The following is a 14,678-nucleotide window of genomic DNA, read 5'->3' on the forward strand; positions in this document are numbered from 1 at the left end:
AGTAGTTGGTTGGCTGTGATGTGAAACCTCTTCATTCTGGATCTATGTGTCAGCTTGTGCTTGTATTATGTTTGGGAAAACTAGAGCCAAAATGGCGGTCAAAGAGGAGCAGTAACTTTTCTGTATATAACCTTTGTCCAACTATAATATCATGACCGAATCCCTGAATCACGATTGGAGTGTAGTAAAAGTGTAGTAAACGTGTTTTTGACGGATGGATTTCATTTGTATTTGTATTGTTTTACCACAAGTTTATCAGTTTATTTTCGCTAGACCATAGAATTTTGGTTACTGGGGCTGTAAGTACAAATAAAAAAGGTTACTATATAAATCATGATCAGTTTTCGTAATGGATCAGGCTGAAACTAGTCCTTACACGTAGAACAAAGTGGCTCTTTAGGACAAGTTAAGATCAGCATCGTCTTCTCACTGCCACTCTTCTGCAAACTGTAAGCAATTTTGTCACGACTGTTGATGAGAAGTAAATATGTAAAAGTGTACAATTCGTGGTGTTTTGATGGCGGGTACGATTTCACGTACGGTTTCGAACTTTTAAAAGCCAAGTTCATCAAATTGCAATACCTGTTGGTATCCAAAAGATGGCGCTTTTGTGTGCATGTTTGGAAGTATCTTGCACGAGCACGCAATCGTCTGCTTGTAGTACCTAGTCTGTCAATGAGACCACGTGGTCCATTACAAAACACAATTAACATTGAAGCATTGGCATGAACCCTCATGGCTCAATATGATAGCTGATTAAAAATACATTTGTTCAATTGGCTTTAAGGAAAATTACATTTAGGTCAAATGTATAAAACATAAGGCACACACACACACACACACACACAAAAGAACGCACGCACGCACGCACACAAACGCACACACATTTTACAAACTGTGTATTCTATCCCCTTAACAAAACACTTACAAATAAACCTTTCTGCATTATTAAAATGTTAAATAAATATTAATTTATGTACTGAATGTTTGCTGTGGGTTACCAGCACCACACACACGCACAAAATTCAAGTTGAAAAATGTGTTGTTGTCAGTGCAGATTGACACTGTCAACATTTTTACTTTCCAACTTGTTTCTGTCAGAGTTTTCATAATTTCAGAGACTGTTTGTGTTCTTGTCCAGCCAACATCTCTTTGACCTTTTTACTATTGTCCTTCAAAGGATGCCTTGTCATCTATCTCCCTCATTACCAAGGAAATATACGTGTTTGTGTGTGTAGGCTATGTGTGAGGAACAATGAATAATCAGCACAGCCCATTGTTTCCTGACTAATTAGTGCTTTATTTTGTGTGAGAAAAGAGAGTGTGCTTTTGTTAACATGTTTTGTTTGTTGCTAATGTAAATCTTGTTAACTGTGTTTGAAGAGCTGGGTTCCAAAATGAGATAACTCATATCATGTTTTTATTGTGTTTTATTGTGTTAGTAAACTGTATTTTTTGTTATTATAGCTTAAATCAAAAGAAACCAACGGCAGTTTGATTGATATTAATTGGAATGCACAATAAAAAACATGATTTTTGAAAATCTTTAAAAACAGAGTTATCTCAATTTGGTACCAATCTCTTTATACCCTTAGGCTACAAGTTCTGTTCTTAGCAATATAAATCAGTTTTGAAATGTGGGTGTATGTATTGAATTTTAGTAAGTTTGCCTGGTCTTTTTACCTTCAAGCCACATGACTCTATACTCTAACACCAATTTCTTTAATAAAACTTAAGGCATTAAACTTTTCTCAGAAAGACAGACACTTCAGTGTTTTTTATTATTATTTACAGTATGTACTCTTTTACATGCGAGAACAAAAGTCTATAATAATGATTAATTACACAACTGCAAAGATTTACAACAGTAATCAATCAAAAATGTAACATTTTATATTGTTAGGGAACACATGAATCACATTGCAATTACATGGATACACACACACACACACACACACATACACAGAAACTTTCCATCATACAATCAATTCATTGTAAAACATTTAGCCATATCCCACAACAAATTTAGTGACATATTGTAATTTCATCCTTATAAACATATTTTACGAGCTTAAGACACAGAAGTTACAAACATATCGTTTCCATGCCATGAAATGCATTCCACTTTTGTTCATTAAGTCTCTGTTATGCAAATTGCAAACAAACCTACACATTTTCTATAGGGAGAATGTTACAATCTAGTACAACGTGACACGATAACTGGGTGATCTTCAAAAGTTTTTTATTACTAAGGAGGCCTAACATGTTTCAGGTTTTTTTAGTTAACAATATCAACATCATAAACATTTTGTGCAGCAATGTTGGGCCTTTCAAACACCAGAATTGAAACACTTGCTTAATATTGAGTTGTAAAGTAGTAAATAAATCTTGATTCCATGCAATATTAAGTAATGAGTCCAATGCATACAATTTGTACAATTTCATTGAAGTCAATATGAAAATCAAAATGTACCCTAATGATTTCCATAATACACATTCTTGGTCTTAGGAGAATGATCACTCCAATGAACTACACAAAATGTAAATACTTGTTCTAACTCGAAATGTCTGAATGTCCAGTGGACGTCACAAAACTTTCCACAATCAAATAAATTTCTGATGGAGAAAAAAATCACATATTTTCTCTAAAGTGACCAACTTATTATCAAATTATGTAAATGGACTAAAAACACTGTTTCACATTGATGTTTAATACTATAATAAAAAATAAACTTTCAGTATCAAAGCTACAGTTTTTCTTCTTGTTATTTTCTTGTTATATCCACTGTTTCCTATAAACACGTATAGTATAATAGTCTAATGTTAATTGTGTTGATAGATCACTACTCTCATGGCAGGTAAACAGCGTCTGTAATTGTTTGCAAATATGTGAAAGTGCTTGTGTTTTTTTAGCAAGACGTGTATGTGTTGGTATGTTAGTCGGGGTAGATAAGAAAGCCACTGAATGTGCTATATTTGTTGGCGTTTCCTCCGTGCACCTTTCCACCATCCAGCTGCACACAGACCTCATCTCCCACGTCTAAATGCAGAATCACACTGTTAGAGGCGTAGTCATAGTTCTGATCTGCATCCTGAGCGATTGCACTTGCCCTTACCTATGAGAGGAGAAAGTAGAGAAAAAATACTAGTTATAATGATGTTGAATGTTGTTCTATTCTAACATCACAACTACTGTAGTTGCCTCCTTCAAAACAATAAATATGCTAATTAAAAAAATACCCCATTTACTTTCTCAGATGTACACAAGGATAAAATAACAGTTCCTCGCTCTTGTTTTCATTTCTTCTCGCTTAATCCCATGTGGGAGACATAGGACAGACAAAAGAAGGAAAGACCGAGACAGATAAGGATCAAGAGAGTGAGCATCATTGACCTATGTAGGCTATACGTGCGTTGCTTATATGCATACATATAAAAACACACACACACTTTGTGACTCATCTATCTCCATTGAGAGTTTCTATATAGCCAAGCAGAAATACTACCAAATTATTAACATCACTTTTGTGTACACAATTGTATGATAACACCCGAAGATAAACACTAAGCACACATACAGTATTGAGCAAAACGTTTGGTAGATGTAGATTTAGGTTAAAACCCTTACAACTGTGAAGCTTTGACCACAGCCTAATTTGTCATGTGCTGATAATTAATGCACAATCTTGTAATAAGTAATAAAAACTAAAAATGAATAATTAATGCTTTTAGTAATTAAGTAGGCTAATAATGAATGCAATAACGTCCTATTTAATAATAAACCTCTTTTTAATCCAGCTGCTATTATCAATATCAGCTTGCTACCTATTGTTTATCCATAGAACATCTTTAAGTCATTTTCTAAATATGCAACCATGAATGTAAGTCGCGTCTCCAAGTGATCGACGTTTTGTTGCTTTGTTGTGCTGTTCTTAATTCTTCTCACATCTCCTCATTAATTATCTCTGTCTTCCCCTCATCTTTCTTTTCCCACCACCTCTCCCCCCTATCTGTTCCCTTATCCCTTGCACCGTCTATCCATCTACTTCTCCCGGAATCGAAATAAAATGCAGGTCACGCGCGTGTCTCCACCGCGCGTCTCGTGTTGGCGCGTGTCCCTGTCCAGTCTAAATCAGATTGATTAACGGCGTGAGGTGGCAGCTCCCGCGGGAGGTCTAGGGCTGCGTCGGGTCCTCGCTTGCTCAGTAATTGCCCAGCGCAGCGGCTCGGCTGGTGCTCCTAATGGGGCCCACTCCTCAATAACTCCACTGTATCACAATAAACGAAGCCTCGAAACGACCAGCGGTCAAATGGAGTCACCGAGTATTAACTGTGTGTGTGGGGAATAGAGAGATTTAGGCTACATCCTCACAAATCTCTAAACGAGGACATGGATGTTGTATTTTATTGAATGTGCAGTATGTTTCCCTCGGTGATTTGAACGAGCCGTTATCAGATTAAACAGCACACATTCCGATAAAATAATACTGACAGAAAAACATGAAAAATGATTTTTAAACAAATGCAAGACATAATACAAGTAAACAAAATCACTGGAAAATGAAATTATAATACAGGCACATAAATACTGGGTGTGAACTGCCACTGTAATTTATTTTACTGGAATTTTATGAAAGCGAATAAAATAAACTGGCACAGGAGTACAATTATTTACATTTCTTTCCCCTATAAAAGAGGGCATTTATTTATTTTAAATTGTTGCTTTGTTTGGCTCTTATTTGTCTGTCAATTTGTCAAAATGTAGTAAACCACAAGAAAAGCAACAAAAAAACATTCCTGTGTATTTAAAGTAAATAATTTGTCTTAAAACTGTGGACTTAAATATGTGCAATATTTATGTCTGATACTTGCACAGTTATGATGTTGTATGTTGGGTTAGTTAGTGCCACTGCTTGTGTTTCTGATAGATATCTATAGATAGATCAATTCTGCATGCATTCTGTGTGGTGGTTTAGGTATATTTGTGAGGGCCAAATCTCCTCAGTAATACATTGAATTATCATTACAGCTAACTTTTCTTTAAATCTAATGTCTTGCACATGTTTGTATATTATAAGGTTTAGGTGTTAGGGGTGTTAGGGTAGGTTAGGGGATATAATATATCATAAACCTGATATAAGATCAGTGGAAGTCTATTGAATGTCAATACAAACCTGTGTGCGTGTGTGTGTGTGTGTGTGGGTGTATTAAATGTCTCTGTGTATGCCCTGGGAAACATGTGAATCATGATCATCATCATACTAATAATTTAACATTTAGGAATTTCAGTCTTCTCGTTGAGGAGCATAGTTTTATCAATGATCTTTATCAATTATCCTCTATCATACACATAATATATTTAGCTTGTCCACAGAAAATATTCTTCTTCGTTAAAGGTTAACTTTGTGATTTATGAATTCATGAATAATCTTCTATGATTTGTATTCATATAAATATACTATCTCTGAGCCACATTTGAGCTAATTGGTTATATGACTGCAGGGCTCCTTCTCATGACTGTTTTCAAATTCACCTGCATGCACTTATCTGATCAAAATGGCTTTTTATTTTATAAAATCAGCCATGTTAAATAACAGCATAAGAAACATGAGAAACAAACTAATAAAGAATTTGAAAGGACTTGTTTTTTCTGACATCATCAAAAGTGGGTAGGAAATACTTTCTTTATCTCTTTGTTTTATCTCTTTTCTCCCTGTTATTATGCAACATATCTGTTTGAACAATATGATTTGCTTGACTACAGTCAGAACAATACGGAGAGACACTGCTTTATATGTACATCCCCATATGTAAAAAGGGACAGAAAAGAATACTAAACGGAAATTTTTCAGTTTTATGGCAGAACCAATAGATATTGATAGGGTTGTAATGCATATTTGAAGCTCAGTAAAACAAAAAATGACACATATGTGTTACAAAATGCCAAGTGAGGCTGCAGGGGTGTCATTTTATGTACCTGGGGAGAGTTGCACTTCATTGGGAAACACATAACTACACAAAGTGTAAACACCTAAACAATTTACACAAAAAAATGGTCACAAATAAGTAATCATTTGAGTTTACATGCAGCAGTTCATAAAGCCTTCTTGTCTCCATTTTCTCTTGTGCTACCTTAAGGCTGAAGGCCAGTGTGTTTCTCGGTGTGTGTCCTTGTTTAAAAAAAGAGCTATACTTGAGAACCTAAAGGCCTTCTGTGCAACAGGTTCATATTGTGCATTTTGTTTGCCTCACCAGAATAAGGCCGTTCACAAACCCACCCTGACGTTAATTTCAGAGTTTGTATTAGATCGACCTTTTGGCTATTCAAAGGGCAGTAAAAGCGCAGGAAATTAAAGCTACAGAGACAACTGAAGAAAACCCAAGGCAGAGAAAGTGCAACTCTGGAATCCAGGGTTAAAAAGCCTTTGCAGCAGATGCGAAAGCCTATCGGGGTACCGTAAGATTTCATGATTAACTAAATTAATGAATTAATTGTAGGATGTAAACTCATTAGCTGTGGTATAGTTGACAGGATGTACTAACAAGTTCTCTGTATCACACTATAATTAGTGTTGTGTTGCTCTGACAAGATGACGGAGCACAGAGAGGGAGAGCTTTTTCAAGAGGGCTGGTGAGTTTAAGATGGACAGAGAGTAAAGCAGTAGTCACTGGGATGGGAAGACACGTGTTTACAAGCCAAGAATCAATGATTTAATTAATTTATTCAATTCTTAATGAAAAACAAATTGGCTGGGTATTCTGCTTGAGTGACATTAATTTGTGGGCTGTTGAGGTTCTGCCTGGACCATGTATGATGCTCTTTTTATTTCTTATTTAGACACATGCATAATTCCTGCCATGAGAAAACGTCTTGTAGCTGCACTAATAAGTGACATTTCACAAATTAATATATATATAAAAAAAAAAACATTTCCCACTAGTTACACAACACAGTTTGCAGATATTGCGTAAACAAAAGCCCTATTCGGACGGTAATTGTTTCTCATGAGGACGTCTTATCTGTGATAAAACTCATGTGTTCAGACAGATATAAATTTACAGTGCAGGTTAAGGTTTGTAATCCTGCAAACCCGGAAAATGCACTTCTAACGTGCTCAGTCACATGACAATTCACACGTATATAATGATAATGGAATAAAATCGATATTTTGAAATGTCAATATCGAATGTTTTAATGTTTTTTGCTTGTCTTCTTTCTGGTAATCTTCCACTCTATAGTGAAGCAGCGATCCTGATCAGTCAAGTTACCTAGAATTTATTTGAACTTGTGTGTGTGTGTTTATGTTGTTTGTGCACCCGTGATGCATCTACGCAATAACTTTAACAGCCATAGCTTATAAAACTCCCTATCATCTGTTCATACAGACATCTATGATATAATTCGAAGCTGTAAAGGGTTTATATTTATGTGTAGATCCACGATAACCAAAAAACATTGTGCTTTGTACAATAAAGAAAGTCAAAAGGATGCACATTCGGCCATCTGTGAACTGTTTCTCTCCATTTGCAGAAGCGCTTCAGGTGCGTGTGTGATATGATGCTTTGTGAGTCATGTTGTGCTGTTTATGCTGCCATTTATAACATTTTAATGGATCAGACACTAGAATCCCTGAACCTCCTAAAGAGCAACAGTATACCGTGCTTTTAAGTGGTCAGAACGGACTAACAAAACGTATTTTGGATTTAACACCTGCTATAAAGATGGCAATTAAATTACAGTGCGACCTTGGTGTTTGTCAAAAAACAGTACGTAATTTGGCCGGGGATTTTTACGTGGGAGGTGGGAGAAAAACACAGACATTACGGATTCAGACGGCAATAAAATCACCATTTACAGGGGATCTTACGTCCCAGTGAGAAACAATTACTATCCGAATATGGCTAAAGTCTATTTAAATCCACAAATACACTGTAAAAAATTATTTGTCGCTTTTTGTAGATTGAACTTTAAAAAAAATTAACTTAAAAATATTAGTGAACTCAATGAATTTGATGCTAACTCTTGTGTTTATGTTATTATATTTTTAAGTTGAATTAACTCAAAAAGGCAACCAGGTAACTTAAATTTTTCATTTTGTCAAGGTTCACCCCAATGATAATGTTCCAGCTGCTCAACCAGTAGAGCTTAATGCTAGCAACACCAAAGTCATGGGTTCAATCACCAAGGAATACATAAATTATTAAAATGTAAACCTTGTATTTGTTTTAGTTGTCTACCGAATGCATAAGGTAAATAATAATATTGTGTGTGTTTCAGCTTGTGAAAATCTATGACCTGCGATAAGGTCAATGGTTCTTTCTCTTTGACTTACACATACGCTCATACTTTCTCTCCTTTTTTGCTCATCTATCTTACTTACACTGATCTGATGCTGTCTGTGTCTGGCCTCGCAGTAACACTCTCTCCCGACCTCTCTGTCGGCTCTCCTCTGATTAGCCATCCATCTTCCTATCCTCCGTTCATCTCTCTATCATCCTACACCATTTTACTGCCTCCCATTCCATATACTCCCCATCTGGGTGGGCTCATATGTTCAGATCTTTCCCCTCACCATTCTCACTTTTGTCTTAAAAATCTAAATTATTTTTCACGTAAAACATCAGTGACAAGAGCAGGATTTACAAAGAATGGTTGTCTTTCTAATGTCATGAAAAGCGACAGGACCCAAATGTACGCAAAATCAAATCTCATACCTTTGCCTGAAATGTTGAACGGAGGTTGATGTTGTTGAGTGTATGTTTGTGAGAATGCTCTGAGAAGACCTTGAGATGGGTTAAATAATTTAGCTAAGGGGAGAGATAATTAATGAGGGTTGAGATAGACATTTGGGAGAGTTTGGCACGGTGTGTGTATGTGTGTGTGTGGCACAGGTGAAAAAGAGGGAATCTCATCTTAAAGACATGAATGATTTAGCAAGATGGAAGATCACTGGAATGACAATATATGCAATACAGCATGCCATACACTGGCTAAGCTTACACTCCTCATCTTCTTACTCTCTGTATCTCGTCCTTCACTTAATGTAGGCTGTGCTGAATATCCGAGCAGACTAGTTCTGGCCCACAGCACATGAGCTTTTGGATAATCAGCACTAAAACATTTTGTTTATGAGTAGCAGCAGAAAATTTTAACTCCTTTTTGGATAGACTGACTAATGTTTTATTTGTTTATCATCATTTATAAAATATTTTTTTTACCATTTATACAGTTCAGAACTGCACTGCACACTTTATGACATTTGTGTTTAACCAAATTCACCTCAAAAGGATACTCCACTCAAAAAGGAAAATTATGTCATGAATTACTCATCCTTAAGTTGTTCCAACTCTGTATAAATATCTTTGTTCTGTTGAACACAGAGAAATATACCTGTAAGAATGTCAGTAAGCAAACAGATCACATCCCCCATTGACTCCCATAGTATTTTTTTACCTCATAGTAAATGTGTAATAAGGTCCTTTGGTTACTGACATTCTTACAAATATCTTCCTTTGTTTTCAGCAGAACAAAGATATTTATACAGATTTAACCAATATGACAGTGAGTAAACAATGACAGAAATATTTTTTACATTTTGGGGGAGGTGAACTGTCTCTTAAGGTTGTAAAACAGAAAATGTGTGTTTGTCAACAGTTCACCAAATAATTTTCATTTCAAACGTTTTTCATAATATCTTCTTTTGTGTTCTGCGGAATAATGAAAGTAATACAGGTTTGATATGACAAAAGGGTGAGTAAATAATGACAGAATTTAAAGTTTTAGATGAACTATCACTTCAAGGTACCATTTCTAACAGATATGATCATGAATTTCATCATTCAAGCGTATTTTGGTTTAGCGGGTCATATTGACAGAGTGATACCAAATAATGTACTTATTACTATATAGGCACAATTCAAAATTATGTATTATAGTCCACATAGGATAAACTTACTTTAACATTCAAATTCATTTTTAGCATCCGCAAATTAGTATTGAGTCACAAATTTTACATTTACACATTTCTCCCTTATAGGACAACACTCTTTAGATCACAAAGCTGTGTATCCACCATATAATGAACACACAGGGTTGTATTAATGGTAGAGTATTGAAGGCAAGCTGACAGGTTACTGCAGACTGATTAAAGGCCTTTCATAATTTCCTGTCAGACCTCTAAAGCTCTAGGGAACTGTGTGTGTGTAAGAAAGATGGAGATAAAGTGTATATTTAAAAACATACTACCGGTGGTATTTTTTATATCTCTTTGAATAATCCCTGCTTTCTGTTCCACTACTAAAACTCAAATCTGAGCGGTTGAGTTGAGAGCGCCTGAATCCCAAATCCATGTCATGTTTCACCAGATGGAGAGGTTTTTTCTCTCGTTACTTTTCATTTATTCTACATTCACAAGTCCTGGGAGATCTGCAACCAGCTGTTGCATTTCGTTCCACTCGAGAGAAAGCGAGACAAAGAAAAAAAAAGTGTGTCTGTGCTTGTTTTTGTTGTGTTACACGTGTAACTGTTAATTGGAAGATTTAAGCCTACTCCTATTTCCGACTCTTAAACTAAAAGTTTATTCTAATAAATTAACATGCATTTAAGCCCTTTTGGATAGATCGGATTTTCTTCTTCATACCCCAGTGTTAACTACACACACACTGTTACTTGGTCTATGTATATGACCATATTTTATTAGTTTTATATATTTTGAACGTTTTTTTTGCTGTTGCTTCTGCAAGTCCTCAAGTGATTTGTTGAGAAAATGAGTGCTGAATTATTGAGGAGCTCCCTAACAGGACCCTTTTTAAAAGTTAAATGCTTTTCTTAATCCTGCCTGAGTAAATATAAATATTATGCAACATTTTAATCAAATCAGATATCTTTTTAATGCAATTCATTAACTCCTAGCTTACTCTAGTTGAAGGGATAGTTTACCCAAAAATCAAAGATTTATTCACCCTGATGTCATTCAGAACCAGTAAATGAGTCTTTCATCTGTGAAACTGATTCAAAAGACTGATTTTCCAATAACACACCCAACCAACTCACAATTATCCTACCTGTCCATTTTTCTTGAGGTCGGCCCACATGCTAGTTCCATCTCCACCTTTCATGAGCACATGATAAGTGAAGAAGTAGATTCCAGGAAGAGGGCAGGTAAACTTTCCTGTGGACGGTTCATAGTAATTCCCAACATTTGTGACCACGTCATCAAACTTCAGTGTCTCACTTCCCTCGTGCTGCTTGCGCAGACCTGCATAGAAGGCTATTTTGGGGCTGTAGAATGATGGGATGTATCCCCCAGGGCCAGGACCTGGAGGTCCAGGAGGGCCTGGTTTTCCTGGTTCTCCAGGGGGCCCACGTGGGCCTGGTGGCCCTTGACTACCACGAAATCCTGACTTACCGCCCCCTCTGCGTCCTGGTATATCATGAGGAGGAGGGGAAACAGGTGTTAATTCATTGGTTGGTGTCAGAGAGTCACAGACCATTTTACAGCTGCCAAGCATTTCATATTGTGAGCCTCCGCCCCCTGACCCACCCAGTTTGGTGCTATGCACCAATAGTGGTATAGTGATCAGTAGCACTAACACCATTGCCACACCCACTGCCGCCCCAATAACCCGCTTCCTGCGATTGAGACGTGAGGCAGCAATAGAGAGGAAGTCCTCCCCTCCTTTAGAAGAAACAGGCCCGGCCAGAATGAACTCTGGGAAGATAATGGACTAAAAGGAGATTAAGGTTAAAAGGAGAATAAAATATGATGAAACGTGCTTGTATCTGTGATATAAGTCACCCAGAATGAGTTTTTTTCTATATAAAAAAATCCACCTCCAAAAAAACTAATCAAATATCCTAAGTGGAACAATTATTCCAGTCTGTTTGGGCTTAAATGTCGATTGTGCTCATTTCCATTTAATGTTTCAACTTCTGCTTGTTCCTCCGTCTGCAAAATCCGTATAGACAGCTGAATAACCCTCACTTCTGAGTGACACACTGGACCGTGTTATCGCTCCATAAAATCTGCAATTCTTGGTGATCCGGAGGGTTTATATGCTCATACAAATATATATAGCTTGTCTGATATGAGCAACATGGGGGATTTGGTGTCCCCAAATTTTGGTCCTCGGATGGAGATTCTATCAGATGATGTGGAAGTGTATTTGCGTCTTGGGAGTTGCCGGGCGGCGGTAATTCCTCTTTATAGATTTGCGGACTGACAGCTGTGTGGCTCTGTGTTATTTTTCCACGGGAAGTTCATGAACTGTTGTGTTTCTGTAGAATTCCCAGATGAGTCCATATTCACTGCAGCACTTAAACAAACTCTACCCCTCCTCTCATAGAAGCTGTGGCTATGCTTGGTTTTCCTGATTTAAACTGAGAAGGAAATTCACTATTGTTCCACGTTATATATTATTTTGTATTTTCATGACACTCTTAAATCTCTTAAACCTCCAAGTAACCAGGATTACGCTTTCCAGATAAAAATGTCCTGTTTGTCCGATGGTAAATGTGTGATGAGATTTCTTTTTCGAACAGGTTCACAGCAAGGCTTGCTAGTCTTTATTAAACTTCTGCTTTGACATGTTGACACGTCTCTCACTGTTTCTCTCCTAAAAAGAAGAAAATACAAATAAGATTAACTGTAAAACCTTTAACATTATTTTCAAGGTTTATTAGATACATAGATGCTTATTGAAAAGTGTTTATTATTACCTAATGGTGAGCATTTTAAGAATAAATGTATCATTGTTTTCCTACACAATCTCAAGGAACATATTTCATTCAATTTCATCTAATTATTTAACCATGCTCCATGGACACCTTACATGAATACTTACAAAATCTAGTATAATCAGAAATCTTTTTTCATTTAAATATTAAAACGACATATGCATTTGACTATTATATAAGTTGTGGAAAACTTTTTCTAAACCATGATATATTTTCTCTAACTTGGATGAAACCATTTAAAAAAAACATCAAAATATTCTGCTGGAAACATCCACGGTTAAGTGAAAGAAAAACAATTCAGCCTACCTGATGTATTCCAAGAGAAAAGAAGATTGACGCCAGATTCCGCGCTACAGCGCAGCTCCCCTCGTGCGCGCGAACAGCTCAGAATATGTCAGCGAATTTTCGCACCTCGGGCTTCTTATTTTAACGGTCACTTTGCTCAGTGTTGTCAGCTTTAGCTCTCCTGTGTGTCCGTCTTCTCCTTTTCCAGCTGCGACCTTCCCCGCTCCTTCAAGAGAGTTTTCTTCAGAGCCGTCGACTTTAATCGTTCAATTCTCCAGGTAACGTTATCATTAAACTCTTCAAGGTGTTACTTACAAATGCATTATCAGCACTTTCTCTCTTTTCATTTAAATTACGAAACGAGATGGAAAGCCTCAATTTGAAATTCAAATATGGCAACACAATCGTCCCTTTGTTAAGATATCGCCGAGAAGCAACAGTTTCTCACTTGTTCGATTTCTGTGAGGAAAAGACGCTTCCACCGGTGGGATGTGTGTCTCGCGCTCCTCCCGCCCTGTATACGATTACGCGCGCACGCGCTCACTCGCACAAGTCTCCGCAGATCAAGAAATCGATTTCCCGAGGAGGCGACTTGCTGAAGATGTGCATCCTAATAGGCTTGCTGTCTACCCAATTAGTACTTATAAAAAGTCAGGTTGTACTGTTATGGTGTCATTACAAGCAGCAATGAAGTATAAAAATGTTAATTACAGATCTACCGCATTATGGCTTCACCCTATAGCCCTATAGATTCAACATAATTGGTTTTATTAGCACAAACGTAAGCAAGTATTAAATAGTCGAGATTAGTTAAGGAGATGTCCCATAGGCATTTACTAATTGATTTTCTTTCTCCCAAGGCAATCAATGTGTGTGCAACTTGGTGAAAATACACTATCCGATAGCTGTATGGCTGTTAAGTAAGGCTGCTTTACAGACAGTTCCTCATTGAAAGATGTTGGGATGTGTTAATTATTAGCCTTTTATTTTGCATTCTTCTATGACAGTGTAAAAAGAGAAAAGGCTAAGAAAAAGGATGAGAGGAGACATGCAGTGTGTTGGGCGAAAGACAGTTTAGCTGTGTTTTCAAGTCTGTTGTCAGTGTCTGTGTTTCTTTAGCCTTCAGAGCTCATTAGCAGTGATAGACACATCGGTACTGACAACCTCCCCCACACACTTTAGCTCTTACCTTACACGTTCCCTATCATTCCACCATCATCTTTATTACTATCTCCCTGCGCTATTAGTTTCTATTTTACTAAAGCACTTACACTTTTTAGTTTGATCGCTCACGCTGTTATCTCGAAAGATTCACTGTATTTGAAGGGGTTGTTCCCACAGCTAGTACATCAACCACCATTTTTGCTATGTCTTTATCGTTGTGAAGTTGTAACCTGTAAGTCGCTTTGGATAAAAGCTACTGCTAAATGACTAAATGTATATGTAAGTTAAATGACCACTTATTTCTATTGATTGCTGATTATTATAGCATTAATCTGTACTGTTGAAGATGTGGGGTATACACGTTGACAACGAAATAGCTTTGGTAAAAGAGCAGCTTGTGCATTGGGATTGTTCACAAAAAAATGAAAATTCTATCATCATTTAATCACCCTAAGATTGTTCCAAACCTGTATTTCTTTGTTCTGCTGAACAC

General features: G+C 36.7%; 2 protein-coding genes across 3 annotated transcripts in view; one reads left to right on the plus strand and one right to left on the minus strand.

Annotated features, from left to right (window-relative positions):
• Positions 1-1,953: 1,953 nt before the first annotated feature.
• c1ql4b (complement component 1, q subcomponent-like 4b) lies at positions 1,954-13,177 on the minus strand. 2 transcript variants are annotated; one of them, XM_056749979.1, is made up of 3 exons: positions 13,043-13,177; positions 11,065-12,615; positions 1,954-3,040 (listed from the first exon to the last, which is right to left on the minus strand). In XM_056749979.1, the coding sequence occupies exons 2-3, from the start codon at positions 11,596-11,598 to the stop codon at positions 2,777-2,779; spliced, it is 798 nt and encodes a 265-aa protein (XP_056605957.1). In that variant the 5' UTR covers positions 11,599-12,615; positions 13,043-13,177; the 3' UTR covers positions 1,954-2,776. The 2 variants fall into 2 exon arrangements, with proteins under 2 accessions (XP_056605957.1, XP_056605958.1); XM_056749980.1 differs by having other exon boundaries at positions 2,831-3,116.
• The window catches only part of pfkmb (phosphofructokinase, muscle b), a 44,543-nt gene continuing 43,035 nt past the window's right edge, over positions 13,171-14,678 (plus strand). The window contains exon 1 of the mRNA XM_056749977.1: positions 13,171-13,299. The gene's annotated coding sequence lies outside the window, so the exon portion shown is untranslated. The remainder of the gene's footprint in view (positions 13,300-14,678) is intronic.

The sequence above is a fragment of the Triplophysa dalaica genome, chromosome 6 (assembly GCF_015846415.1).
Source record: "Triplophysa dalaica isolate WHDGS20190420 chromosome 6, ASM1584641v1, whole genome shotgun sequence".
Lineage (NCBI taxonomy): Eukaryota > Metazoa > Chordata > Actinopteri > Cypriniformes > Nemacheilidae > Triplophysa > Triplophysa dalaica.